General features: G+C 37.8%; 1 protein-coding gene across 1 annotated transcript in view; it reads right to left on the bottom strand.

Annotated features, from left to right (window-relative positions):
• mip40 (Myb-interacting protein 40) overlaps window positions 1-13,364 on the bottom strand; it is a 128,388-nt gene that overhangs the window by 818 nt on the left and 114,206 nt on the right. Inside the window, exons 4-7 of the mRNA XM_083123483.1 lie at window positions 6,997-7,138; window positions 6,210-6,425; window positions 4,941-5,130; window positions 2,766-2,914 (exon numbers count right to left, since the gene is read on the bottom strand). Coding sequence (XP_082979609.1) covers window positions 2,766-2,914; window positions 4,941-5,130; window positions 6,210-6,425; window positions 6,997-7,138 — 697 coding nt within the window. The remainder of the gene's footprint in view (window positions 1-2,765; window positions 2,915-4,940; window positions 5,131-6,209; window positions 6,426-6,996; window positions 7,139-13,364) is intronic.

Raw genomic sequence — 13,364 nt, 5'->3', positions numbered from 1 at the left:
ACCCATGACTAAAGATAAAACATGGATTTCCACCACTTGCCCTGAATCCAAGCAACAGTCACCAAAAGAACAAATTAAAAACTTAATTTTTAACCTCCAAGAAGAAAAAAAGAAAGTGGCTCCTCCCAGTTGACTTCATTATTCCTGGCACAACAATAAATGCTCCTTCATATTGTCAGACGCTGAAGAGGTTTCAGCGGTCCATTCAAAACAAAAGGGATAGAATTTGTTGACACATGATATCTGCCTGCTTTATGATGCTTTTTTATCAGATTGGGGCAGATCTTAATTTCATTTAACCTTCTTTCAAGCCATGCAAATTCAAACTGCAAAAATCAAGTTCTGCATGTATTTTGTTCTTCACTACTGACGTCACAAATAATCCTTGATGATTTTTGGAAAAGGGAGTACAGATCAGCAGGTTAGGCAGTTTCTAAGAAATCTACTTGAAACTAAAAAAATAGCACAGGAATAGAGGAATATTTTTTTAAACACATTTGAGGGATTTTTCCTGTATATTTCACATGCCCAGGGTACTTAAAATTTTGGGTCTTGGTTAACTAGAGACCAGATTTTAGAGGTACGTAATTCCTTTTCTATTTTTCAACACGGATCATGGAATAAATTACAACAGTGTTGATAATTATCTTCCACCAACAAGATTACATGGTTATGACTTGCCTTTCCCCCCCCTTTTTTCAGCCCACATTCCATTTTTCTTTTCTTTTTTAGAAACATTTTCCCTTCCGGTTCCTTAATCGACTAGTTTTTCAGCCTACATTTCCTTTTTTAAAAATAATCTTCCTTGATCTTTTTATTTACAAGATATCAAATATTTTGTACGATTGTATTTTCCCTAAACAAAACAATCAACAATTGTCTATTCGGTGCAGCTTAGAGGAGAGAAAGAGCAAGCACCTTCTACCTTCCCTTCCCTCCGTGAGTGTTGGGAGCACATTGCAGTGATTGTTGCAACAATGTGATCTGGGCTTAAACAGTAACAAACATATCGTAAGTGGCACTCCTGTTCAGTTGAAAGTGTACTCATCTGCTAGATTTAGACTTTTATTGTGAAGTTTTTTAGAATAGTTTTAACTTTACTGTGTGACAGTGACGACAGTATTGAGTGTCAGTGAAATGGAGAAGCAAGGGAGTGGCAGCAAGCTATGGAATGCGGTAAGTTGTTTCAAGGAAGATTTCATCGAAATGGAGGGTAAGATTATTCACTGTACTTTACCGTAAAAAAAAGGACTATAGTTTATTTTTTAACTGCACTAAAAATATTATTTTAAATGAAAGCACAATTTTGTGGTGTATAAGGCCTGCCAAGGTTCTATCGAGTTAGTTTCCTGTCTAGGGTTAACTCAGCATTTTACTGAAAGTGCCTGTCCCCCAACTTCCACCAACAGGTTATGGGTAAGAAATATATAGTGTGGTCGGGGGAGAGGAAAGCTCAGTTTTCACAGAACAGTTATGATGAACAGTTGATAAGAGAATTGCGAGACAGTTTGGTGATGGACAACTGCAGAAACAATTGCAATTTAGAAAACACATGCATGTGTCTGTGTGTGTGTGAGTGAGTGAGCAACAGCCCTAGGCAGGACAACACTGCAGGCCATTACACCAGGTATACGTTTCCAGGGGTTACATAACATATTCCAATAAATTAATGAAAAGGGTTTCAGCGTAGTGTTCTTTTGGCGGTGATAATTAGGATGGTCATTCAACAAGGGCTGTCCTAATTACCAATGTACAATATATACCATTCATATGTAAAAAGGGGATACATTAAATTTCGTATGAATTAAAGTAAAAAAAAAGCAAGAAATGAAATGTATTCATTTTTATACATGAATGGTATATATTGTGCTTTCATTTAAAATAATATTTTTAGTGGAGTGTAAAAATAAACTATAGTCCTTTTTCATTTCCTTTTTTTTTTGGCAAGAATTTCCCCCTACCCTTTTTTTGTTCTTTTTAAAGTAAAATTTTTCCCTTTAAAATTCTGTCTCTAGTAATAAAGCTTCACCTTGTTTGATTCCAGGTGAAGCCACATTATACAGAGATTTGGATCTGATTCTAAACTGTATGTCCAGTCCCGAGTAGCTCATCTAAGGGCAAAAAATTATAACGATTACATAACAATGATGAAGGGCCTCCCGGATGGCATAGTGGTAACGTCGTTGTCTTGTAATGAAGGGGTCCCGGGTTTGATATCCGGTGGAGATACATGGCACAGTGGTTCGTATCCCACTTTAAACTGTAAGTCCAGTCCCGATTAGCCTTCCTGTGCATAAAGTGGACTTAAAAAAACAAGTCAATCAACCAATGATAAAGGGTCACTCACAAAGGAACAATTGTGCAGGCCAGGACCTGAACCTGCTCAATGCTCTTTGCCAGCAAGGCAGCTGACCCAAAGGAGATGAAAGAAACCTGTTGTATTGAATCATGGTACAAACTGGTAATATGCATAACAGAAGCTCATTCAGTTTGTTTTATATTTTTCTATATTGCTACTTATCAGCTACTTTTGGTTAATCACAACAATGAGGATGAATGATGACTAGATGAACTGATGAAGCGACACTTCCAAAGAAACATCATGGCCAAGATCACTTCAAAGAGAACATGATGCCAGATTTGGTTTCTTGTTATAACCCATATGTCTGTTCTTCATTGGTACTAATTTTTCTGCAGATCCACCAGAAAACCCCCTCTGATATTACAATTAGAGTAGTGATTATATGCTTAGGTTAGCAACTCACTTAATGAACATGCTCTTCAGAGTCCGTCCACTCTCTGCGTATCTAGCTTCATTTAAGTGTGCCGAATTGTGCCACTTCTTCCTCACCTCTGACCATCGGGAGAGATGACCTTCGAGCAGGGTTTCCTTCGACAGAGACTGCTTTATATCCTGAAATATGTGGTTAGAACTTTACTGATTACAATCACAGTTGCACATTATTTACTAATAACTAGTGACATGAATATTTTGTTTTAAGGAATGTGAAATAAGATGCTGTAATGTTCATGTTTTTGAAAGACGCGAGGTATGTTTTTCTATCATGTTGGGTCACAAAATGAAACTGCAAACAAACCCTCAAACACAAAATTCAGTTTATGAGATCCGGAAATGTGTCTACACAGTGAATCAAACCTGAAGCCCTTTGAATGCAAGACAATATCGTTAACCTAATCCTACCAAATTGTGGGCCCTCCCCAATGGCACAGTGGTAATGTCATAGCTTTGTAGTCAAGGGGTCCTGGGTTTGATAACCAGTGGAGGCACATGGTAGTTCGGATCCCACTTTAAACTGTAGATATAGTCCCAATTAGCCTTTTTGTGCAAAGAGTGGACTTAAAAAACAAACTCAAACAAAATTATATACATTAATACAGGCAGTCAGCATCAAACAGTAGAATGATTAAAATTGAAAAGAAACATAACAAAACTTTTTTGAAGAAATGGAGGGCTCGAAAAATCCCAGTCACCAGGTCGCCATGGCGACTAAAAATTTCAGCCTGGCGACTGTGATCTTTTGCTGTAATATGTACGAAATTTTGATGATTCTAAGTTCAAATTGCAGTAGAGCGTAAGTTAGCAAATTATTTTTTTTCTTTTATCGACGTTGTGAACATTCCATAGTGTCAGTAACAATTTCTTACCCTTTGTCCCCCAACACCCTATTTCCTGCTCTCTCAAATAATTTAGCAATGTTTTGAATGCCGTGATGCTCAGCATCTTATACATGGTGTTTCCAAAGTCGCACAACACAAACTTTGGAAATGTATGTCATGAAAACCATAAGAGATATTTACACCGGGTTTTCTGCATTATAAAGCCTCATTCACTGAGATGTTTTTCAATGCTTAAAATTATCAGTTCACTTCGTACAGAAAATTATATAAATTAATAACTGATGGAAAGCAGCATTAAATTTTTTTTCCAGAAATAAACTTCTGAGCAAGAAAAATATGTAAGAAATGATCGAAGGGTCATAATTAGACATTTGATGACTCATGGCATGTCAGTCTGTCATTTGCAACAAATATTGGTCATGTGCAACATTTGATGAATTTTTGACTGGCGATTTTATGGGTTGAGTGAAAAGTGCCATTTTTGGGACATATCTCCGTATATGGCAACACTAGCAGGTCGAAATATTGCCAACAGTTGCATGCAACATTTGTATAAGTATTGGCTATATATTTACGTGAAAAATCATAAATCAAGATTTTGTGCCGAAATAAGACTTTTGAGAGAATCCTAGGCTGCCCCTGGTTACATTGAATTCTCTTCGCTCACTTTTGCCGCTACTGTGCCTGTTTTTTAAATTGATTCAGCATGACGTATTCATTGGAGCAGTGCGTGTGCATTGCTGAAGAGTATTTTACTACTCATTCTTACACTCATGTGCAAGAGGTTCTCCAATAAAAATGCCGTGCTTCTGTTGTACCTCACAAAGCAACTGTTTTACAACCAGTCAAACACCAACAAATGATCCCACAAATTGTTTCAGAGTTGGTATTTATTGTTGAAAATCGGCTCTCAGATGTTTTCAGCAAATTAACAATGTTTTTTTTTTAAATATTGTAATTGTATTTATTTATTTAGATAAATGCTAACATAAATTTATGAACCCAGTGATAGCCTACAGGATTAGTTTAGTGCAGAAAACCCCGTGTAAATATCTCTTACGATTTTTATGATATACATTTTCAAAGTTTGGACTGTGCGACTTTTGAAACATACTGTATGCAGAATTGCTAGTAGGTGGTTTCCTGGCACCTGATTTTCAGCTCTGAAGAAAATTTTTTGAGCACTGTGTATCAGTATATATTTATTATCTGTAATTAAATGTATGATGAAATTAAAGCAGCAACAGAAACAAGTTATGCATTTTGAGAGAACAGGGCACAATTTATAATAATATACTCACAAAATTCTGGTTAAGGCCCCGCTCGTGTGACACTGGAGAAGGAATTCGGAGATCATGTGTGGTTCCGTGGTCGTCCACCGGCTGGGGAAGAGGCGAAGGCAATTTGTATGTGTCTCGAATGTCTTGGTCTGACTCTGCATCTCCGTCAAAGTCCGTGATGGGTGGGGGCTCTGGCGTAGGAGTGCGGGACCTAAAGATGGATGAAAAGAGAATACTTTCATAATTGGGAAAAGAGAGACGCGGTAGTATATAAATACGGAGAAACTAGTACTCACTTTTATCCGCGAAGCTGTTTTTTTCTTCTTTTTCGATTAATTTCAGCAGCGCAGCAAGTTCCAACGAGGATGGTGGCAGTGGCCACTGAAATTAATCGAAAAAGAAGAAAAAACAGCTTCGCGGATAAAAGAGAATACTTTGTTAAAGACCTATTATCATAACTTTATTGTAACACATGGTATGATATGTAAAAGATAAATAATGTAATGTGTAGCAAATATGAGATACATGCCTTGATAAAAATGTATTGAAATATTACCAATTCAAGGAATAAATGCTTATTTACATAACATGTATGATTTATTACATTGCAATGTAATGCACACTATCAAGAAGTAAGCCTCAATTGTTTACTGTGTCATATTCACTGTATTCCTTTAAAATATACAGTGCATGTTTAACCTTTAAATGCCTCTAAGATGCTCATCATCATTTCTCCAGGACAACTCTTGATATCTCATTTCTGTTTTCCCTTCTCATTTACATGCATATGGTGTTCTTTAATTTCAATGCAATGCAAGAATTGCTGATTTGCTGGCAGCTGTTTTTATTATTGTTATATTTTAAAAAATACATTTATATTTAAAGTTTGGAATTTTCATATATGAGGATACAAACAGAAACACGTCATAGAATAACTGTGTGTCACAATAGGAGGGTGCTATGTATTATGGGTGAAACAGCAAGGGCTCTCACAGGGAGTAACATTCTGACATTCAATCTTCATACCCACACTATTAGATTTGGTTGGACCAAACTGACTCACCAAATCAACACTAATATTTGGACAAAATTTAATTTTTTCATCATTATCGTCTTCTATGCTTTCCACAACAGCAAGGTTTTTCATGAAAAATGAAATTTGAAAATGGTGCCGGAAAACCTCATGTCCTCTACAGGTTACCCAAAATTTCATTATACAAAATAAGCACAGCCCCATTAAATTATGATAAATTAGTTCCCAGTGATTTTCAATTCTCTGGGAGAAGATACCTTGGAGCCAGGTTTGTGTTTCTCGGCTGGTTGGCCATCCATGCCCTACATATAGGGTAGAGGGGAGCATTCTCGCTGAACTGTGCAAGGTCTACGCTGCGGTCGTACAGTTTCATCACGTAAGTGTGATGGTATGCTTGGTCCTTGATGGGGTCCCTCTTGCGACGTTTCCTCGGTGGCTTGATGCTCTTCCGCACTGCACACATGTTGGGCTCTCTGGAACATTAGTTACATACATAATTTTAAACTCTTATCAGCATAGGTAAACCTACAATAATAAAAGAATGCTAAGTGAATTTTCAAAAATTATATGGAAACCAAAGAGTAAATAAAAAATATATGCAAATGAACATACGTCTTCATGGAATTAGTTCATTTTACTTCCTTTCTTTATATTCTTCTGAAAGTTTTCCTTTTACATACAATTTTCATGATCGTATACATATAAATCGTACAACAAAATGTATTTTATTTACATCACTTTCTCCATGAATATTAAAGGTTCCATATGATAGGGCACCTGAAAACTTCTCTATATTTTCTAATAAGTGATGCACTGGAGTGAATCGTGTTAACAAATGCTCTGTTTTGTCTTTCGTAATACATATAATAAATAAAGCACTAAATAAAATCCATGCTTAAATTTGTACATTTGGGAGAGGAATCAGGTTTCAATCCAGACTTATTTATTTATTTACTTCTTATTTTGGATGGCCCAGAGGCATACAAGAAGTTGCTGCAAATCACATTCACTTACTGGAAACTGTCCACTACTTACACTACTTACATCTTTTTGTTGCCCATCTGCCTGAGAAAGGCTTCTGAGGATCCTTCATCCTGACTTTCTTCGGAGGACTCGTCACTCTGCTCCATGAGGAACTGCAGCACCCCCTTAAGTCGCCCCCGGGCACTGTTCACATCCCCTGAACCTGCAACAACACACAAAACATATAAGCACTTTTGTTGTTTTGAAGCACAGCAACACACATGGTTAGGGATGGTACCAAGACAAGACGAGACTGATTTGCAGAGAACAAGACAGACCTCTGTAAAGAAAGACATGGCCAAGACTCTTGGTGTCGTTTCAGGATATGGTGTGATATTTGGAGGAAAAAAAATCAAATTTACTTTATTATGTGACTTCTTCGGACACATCTGAAAATTTATAGATGTCATATATTGTGTTTATACAACACATTGTAGATGTAAATATGGTTAGGTGGAAGAAAAGGCTCCATAGCCTTAAGTTCACCACGAATAAAGACTTAATAAGCAAAATAAATAAACAGTAATTGCTAAGTCAATTAACTAGTGGTAAATGTTAACATGTTCTGCACTGGTGCATATATGTTCAGGATAAAATTTATTTTGGGGTTGGGGAGGCTCCTAGTGTCAAAATGATGTCAAACAAACACTTTATGGAGAGAAGTCGTTTGCTTTAATGACCTCTAGATGACCAAACCATTTGTACTGTGACACACTGTTTCAATTGTTTATACTATATATGTATTTCGAAATGATGCGTAGAACAAGACAAGACATTTACAACTCGAGCCAAGTTTGTTGTGTTTGCTTTTAACTCCACTGATACACAGAAAGGCTAATCAGGGCTGGACCTACAGTTTAAAGTGGTATCCAAACCACTATGTGCCTCAACAGGGTATTGAACCCAGGACCCCATAATTTCAAGGCGAACAACTGAGGCGAGACCAAGCTACTGTTCGAGACATGAGTTCCACTTGAAAAACTTGTAAACTTAAAATTTCACTCTTCTTCCACATATAGGGACAATTTCAGTCTTTTTGTAATTAAAGTACATTTTCACATTTTCTAAGGTATTTCGCTCTTTATCATAGCTTTGCTCAACACTCTTGAAGAATGGCAATTTTTCTACAAACGGGTGGGGCAGGAGGAGGGGGGGGGATGCCAGGAACCCACTCATCCAATAAAGGGAGTGATATGTTGGGGTGGGGGTGGGGATTGAAAACTACTGTATCTGACAACAGTGTTCAACATATTAAACATTTTCAAACCATTTGTACAGCCAATAGGCAATGATAATAGTAGGCAAACATCCTGTGTTGCTTTAAGGAAGGGAATTTTGTTGATTGAAAGCAGATTTTGATGTCTAGTTATTGACGTTTTTATTGCAATTCATTAACACTACATTGTTGAAAACAATCTGAAAGAAAATGGTGAGGGACAATTCACCTACTATTACTTTTACCGTTGGGTGTATACAATTTTCTTGGAATGGCGAGACGAGACAACAATTAGCATAGTTTCGGTCTCCTTTGGAGTTGCACATGCCTGTCTAGTCGACACTGTTGAACTGACTGACTGACGGACAAACTTTTGGGGATAGTATCCCCCCCTCCTCAAACCACATGGTGTGAAATCATTGAAAACTGGTGGAGGAGACAGACCTTAATTGCATGCAACACTCACAGACACATTACCCTCAGTAAAGTATATTTGGAGTCAACACTAATTGCTTATATTTCTTGTTACAACAGAAACTCGTCATCAAATTTTTTTGGGAGAGGGGATTTTTAGGACCAGATTCTTCGTGAGGAAGTGGCTGGCAAATACATTTTTTAGAAGTCGATGCCAACAATTTTACTACTTTTTCTACCTTTATACATTACTTATTGATATCTGATATTAATAAATAAATTATGGCATAATCATGAAGAGTAATATTTTGGTTATGTCTAGGCTTGTTGACATAGCCGTGTACGTATAAGGCGAGGGTTTAACGGGTACAGTGGGGTCCATGAATATTACCGTGCAAATTGTCCATCACCATGTTCGTGCACTTTAATTGACCCAAAAAAAGAGCTTCAATAATTAAAAGAGAACGCAAAACAAGCTGTTGACAACTTCTGAACCAGCATACATAAAAATCCATCGCTTAAAAAAAACAGGATGTATGAGAAAAAATAATGAAAACAGTCATGGACAATTTGCACGGTAATACTCATGGATCCCACTGTACCAGCCCTTCCTATTAGTTTCGTTAACATCTTGCACTAATTGTATAATCAAATGAACAACATTTCAAAATTATTAAAGACCCAAGACACTATATTGATTGAAAAGGTGTTATCAAATCAATCCAATATTTACATCCAAATTGTTTAAAGAAAATGTTATTGTTCATAACTGAAACGTTATTATTAATAACAATGAATATGTAATAAACAATTAAATTATTACTTTAAAATTTACTATTGTTAGGTTACTGGTAAGTTGAACCCCAAGTTGACAAATATAAATATTTGTTAATGAAAATTGCTACGTAAAAAATGTCAAATTTCGCAACTTCTCACGACCCGGTACCGGCCTACGGCCCGACGGTTGAGAACACTGCTCTATCGCATGATACAGATACTTTACGAAACCGCCGCTAGATGTCACTTGCCTGCACGTGTACAAAGATACCACGCACGAATGCAAGAAACCTCGTGTCGAGTGTGTTTGCAAACGATTTCGACGAAAGAAATAAAGCTGCGGCAACTTACAGGACTGCTTCATCGCCATGTATCCACCGGCACGTGTAGATCTCACACGAACTGCGTTAAGTGTGACTGAGCGAGAAAGCTTCCAAAACACGACGACACTGCACCCAAAAACACCGGAAGAACGAAAGGCAAGGGATTTTCCCCTCAAAACAAACCCACAATTTCCCTCCGAAGTACAGGAAACGCATCTCCCACTCCCAGTGTTGCCACATCCCACAATAAAAATTCCCCTGCAGCACATCAAAAATTTCTCTTTTGTCAGATTTCTTTATATTTTTTTAAAAAAACTTCATCATTACCTACGAATTTTAAATATTTGTAATTTATTTTCTAATGTTAAAGCCATCAAAAATTTCGCATGAACACGTGTTCCAAAAGTCGCTTTGCGTGAACAGAATGGGAGGAAGGTTCGATACGTAAAAATATCTGCAATTTTGTTAGTGCGGTGGCAGATGAACATCTCATCATGGGAGAGGATTGTCCAAAAATTAGAGACGATGCTGAGAATGAGATAAAACTCCCCCTAGGGTGTTCGGAAATCGGAAGTAACTATTTTTTTATTTTTTATTTTTTTTACGATTTGTTACTGTAACTAGCTACTATTTAAAGTAAGCTGGCTCAGTCGGTAACGCGTCTGACTACCATGCTAAAGGTCCCCGGTTCGATCCCCGGCCGGTTCAAATCCGGGAACTTTTCTAACGATGGAAGCGGCCCCGGCGCCCACCCAGCGTCGAATAACATGGGTACCTGGGGGAAACCCTGGGGGGTAAAGGCGGTCAGGGGCGTGATGCTGATCACATCACCCCCACTCACGACCGGATCAAGAAAGTGTGGGGCGTTACCCCCACACCCCCTATACGCCTTCATGGCGGGGTGCTAAGCACAGGGGAGCACTTTACCTTTACATGGACGTCCGGAAGGGGCCCTTGAAAATGAAAGTCAACCAAAAATTATATATTTCACACATAATTTCATTTCAGTCACAATAATATGTGTTAATTATTGCATTGAACATGATAAATTCAAATTTAAGCAATGTTTTTTGAAGGGACAACACTTTTATGGGGGAAAATGACTTATTTGCCCCTTCCTGGAAAAAAATCCTACGAACGTCCATGGCTACTTACTTTTCTTGCACAATAAATAAACTAATCAGTTACTTTACGACACTACAATGTTCATTTGAAAATTGTAAACGTGGGAAAACAGCTAAATTTGACAATTTGTTTCCAAATTGCAAATTCTATATTCTATATAACTGCGCCCAAAGACTTCCGTTTTTTGGTGGGTGGATTGCTGCATTCATTTGGAACGTGGTAGTCGAGCTAGGAAGAAGTGAATTGTCGAGAGAGTGGATCTTGTTGAGCTTGGAAGGAAACAGGTAAGTCGAATTGATGCCACCACCTGAAAAGATTTTCTAGATACGTGTCTGGATCCTACCTCCAAAGTACCTCCATAGCAGGGTGCAATACATTGCACAGAGCTTTACTTATTTAAGTGTTGCTACAAGTGCCGCAGATCCGCTTGGAATCCAATACCCATCCTGGGTATCAAACCCGGGACACTCTCGTGGCAGTCAGACGCCCCTCTGACTGCGATGCCGCGGTTCTACGAAAAAATTGCAAGAACAAAAATTCAAGAGGAAATGAACAAACATAGGCTAACGCAAATTCCCTCCTCTCTCTTTAGGAGAAACATTACTGGGTTAGAACCACTGTCTAACACGCTTTTAAATTGGAGTGTTCTTATCTCATTTTGCTGACTTTCAAGCAAAACTTGCAAATGCACGCAATCTCTCAAAATAAAACCTGCAGGCGATGAGTAATCTTATTGACATGGCCCCGTTAGCTGGTCAGTTTCCAACTTTTATTATTGACTAATTATTATCTAGTGCTGGGACGTTGGAGAAGTAGGTATCGGCTGCTACAGTGGCGACACTACAAGAGGAAGCGGGGAAGCCTATTCGGATTAAAAATTATAGATACTAGAGTTTGGGCTCCAATTAAAACTTAACGAGTAGAAATACATAAGAACGAGTTACACCAAAATTTAGCTTATTCAATTCTGTGTTAATCTATGCTAACCAAATTATTTTTCGAGTGTGCATTCTATTTCTTATCGTCGTGAGAACAAAACGAAAGTACCGTTCATTTTTTTTTTTTTCGAGTTTTGCAAACGATCGCTGTCTTTGAAATTCTATCAATAAAAAAGTGGCTAGTCCGATCGTGATGGAATTTTAGTATGGTGCAGGCAAAATGGTTTTAAACACAATACTTAATATTCAAAAATTTTACAATTTGTCAAAAAACTGCTCTTATCAATTTTGCGAAAAAATAATCTGAGTATTGGGTAGTGCTACAAATACAATATTGGTCTTGTTTTGAAGCTCTTCGCATCTGTTTTGAAAATCCATTATCAATGTCAATTCACATTGCGACTCCGATATTATACAGATTTTTATTCAATGGAGTCACGATGTAAGTGAAACGTGGCATCACCGTTCGCACTGACAGCCCGCAGTTTCCACGGTTCAAATCATCGTTGCGTGCGTTGTTGCTACGTTCGTTCCACTAACATCTTTACTCTTTCATCTTTACAAATTGTGCATACAAACCTCATGGAAGTGACGCAAACGTCGATAGCTGTAACTTCAAAATGTCGTAATTAACAAATGTAGAATCTGAAATACTACAACGAAGAAGAACGATTTCACGTGTTGCAAGGTAATCTTAACACGCGACAGTAAGTGGCAGGAAATGAAACTTCAAAGGGGAGAAGAAATACTAAGCCAAACGCCAGGTTAACCTTGCAGCAGGTTTTCGCATATGGAGATCCAAACGTGCGCGCAGAATATAGTTCCACTGAGACGGGTTCTATTCCGACACAACTGCATACTTGCAAGAAAACAGTTATTTAATTTGTAAAATACAGACAAAATAATACATCCATTAGCAGGTGTGGACTTGATCGGATGTAATCACTGTGCAGACGAACTTGGATCCGCAGATTCGCGAACTGGAGTTTGTATTGCGCTGAGGAATCGCTGAAGCCCAAGTGCGAGTCGAGCAAGACTGAATACGTTGCAGAGCGCGTGGAATCCGTGCTACCAGTGTTGCACATCCCCCTATTTTAACCTTATGTTTATTGTGATTAATAATCGTGCTATACAGCGGCGAGAGTGGCTGAATCAAGGTCTCCTGTTCAGCGAGTGTTATTGTGGGCTTCATCTAGGGTGACCAGATATTTGTTGACCAAAAAGAGTATAGTCGATAGGTTGAAGGCGCGCATGCATTTTGCTCTTTCACGGGGTTCGCAAAAATCCCGCGCGACGTCTTGACAGTCTATTTATCCTGGAAATTATGCAAAATTAAAACTTCCTTTTTATTTTACACTCATTTTGCACAAAAAAACTATATTTTGTGACTACATAATATCTATTTTAATATTCTAAAGCAAATTTTTTGGTATGTTGATGCATATAATTGGAGGATAATATTTACACACCAATATTGATCAATATTTTGAACAAATTTTAATTATTGCAATTTTCAAGTATCGGTATCGGTGGGAATCGGTAAGAGTATCTATCGGTATCGGTTCAAAGTGGTATCGGCTCAGCCCTAATCATTAT

This window comes from Lepisma saccharinum, chromosome 6 (assembly GCF_977018435.1).
Source record: "Lepisma saccharinum chromosome 6, izLepSacc3.1, whole genome shotgun sequence".
NCBI lineage: Eukaryota > Metazoa > Arthropoda > Insecta > Zygentoma > Lepismatidae > Lepisma > Lepisma saccharinum.
Note: the sequence above shows the minus strand (reverse complement) of the source record. Positions and strands in the feature narration are given on the sequence as shown.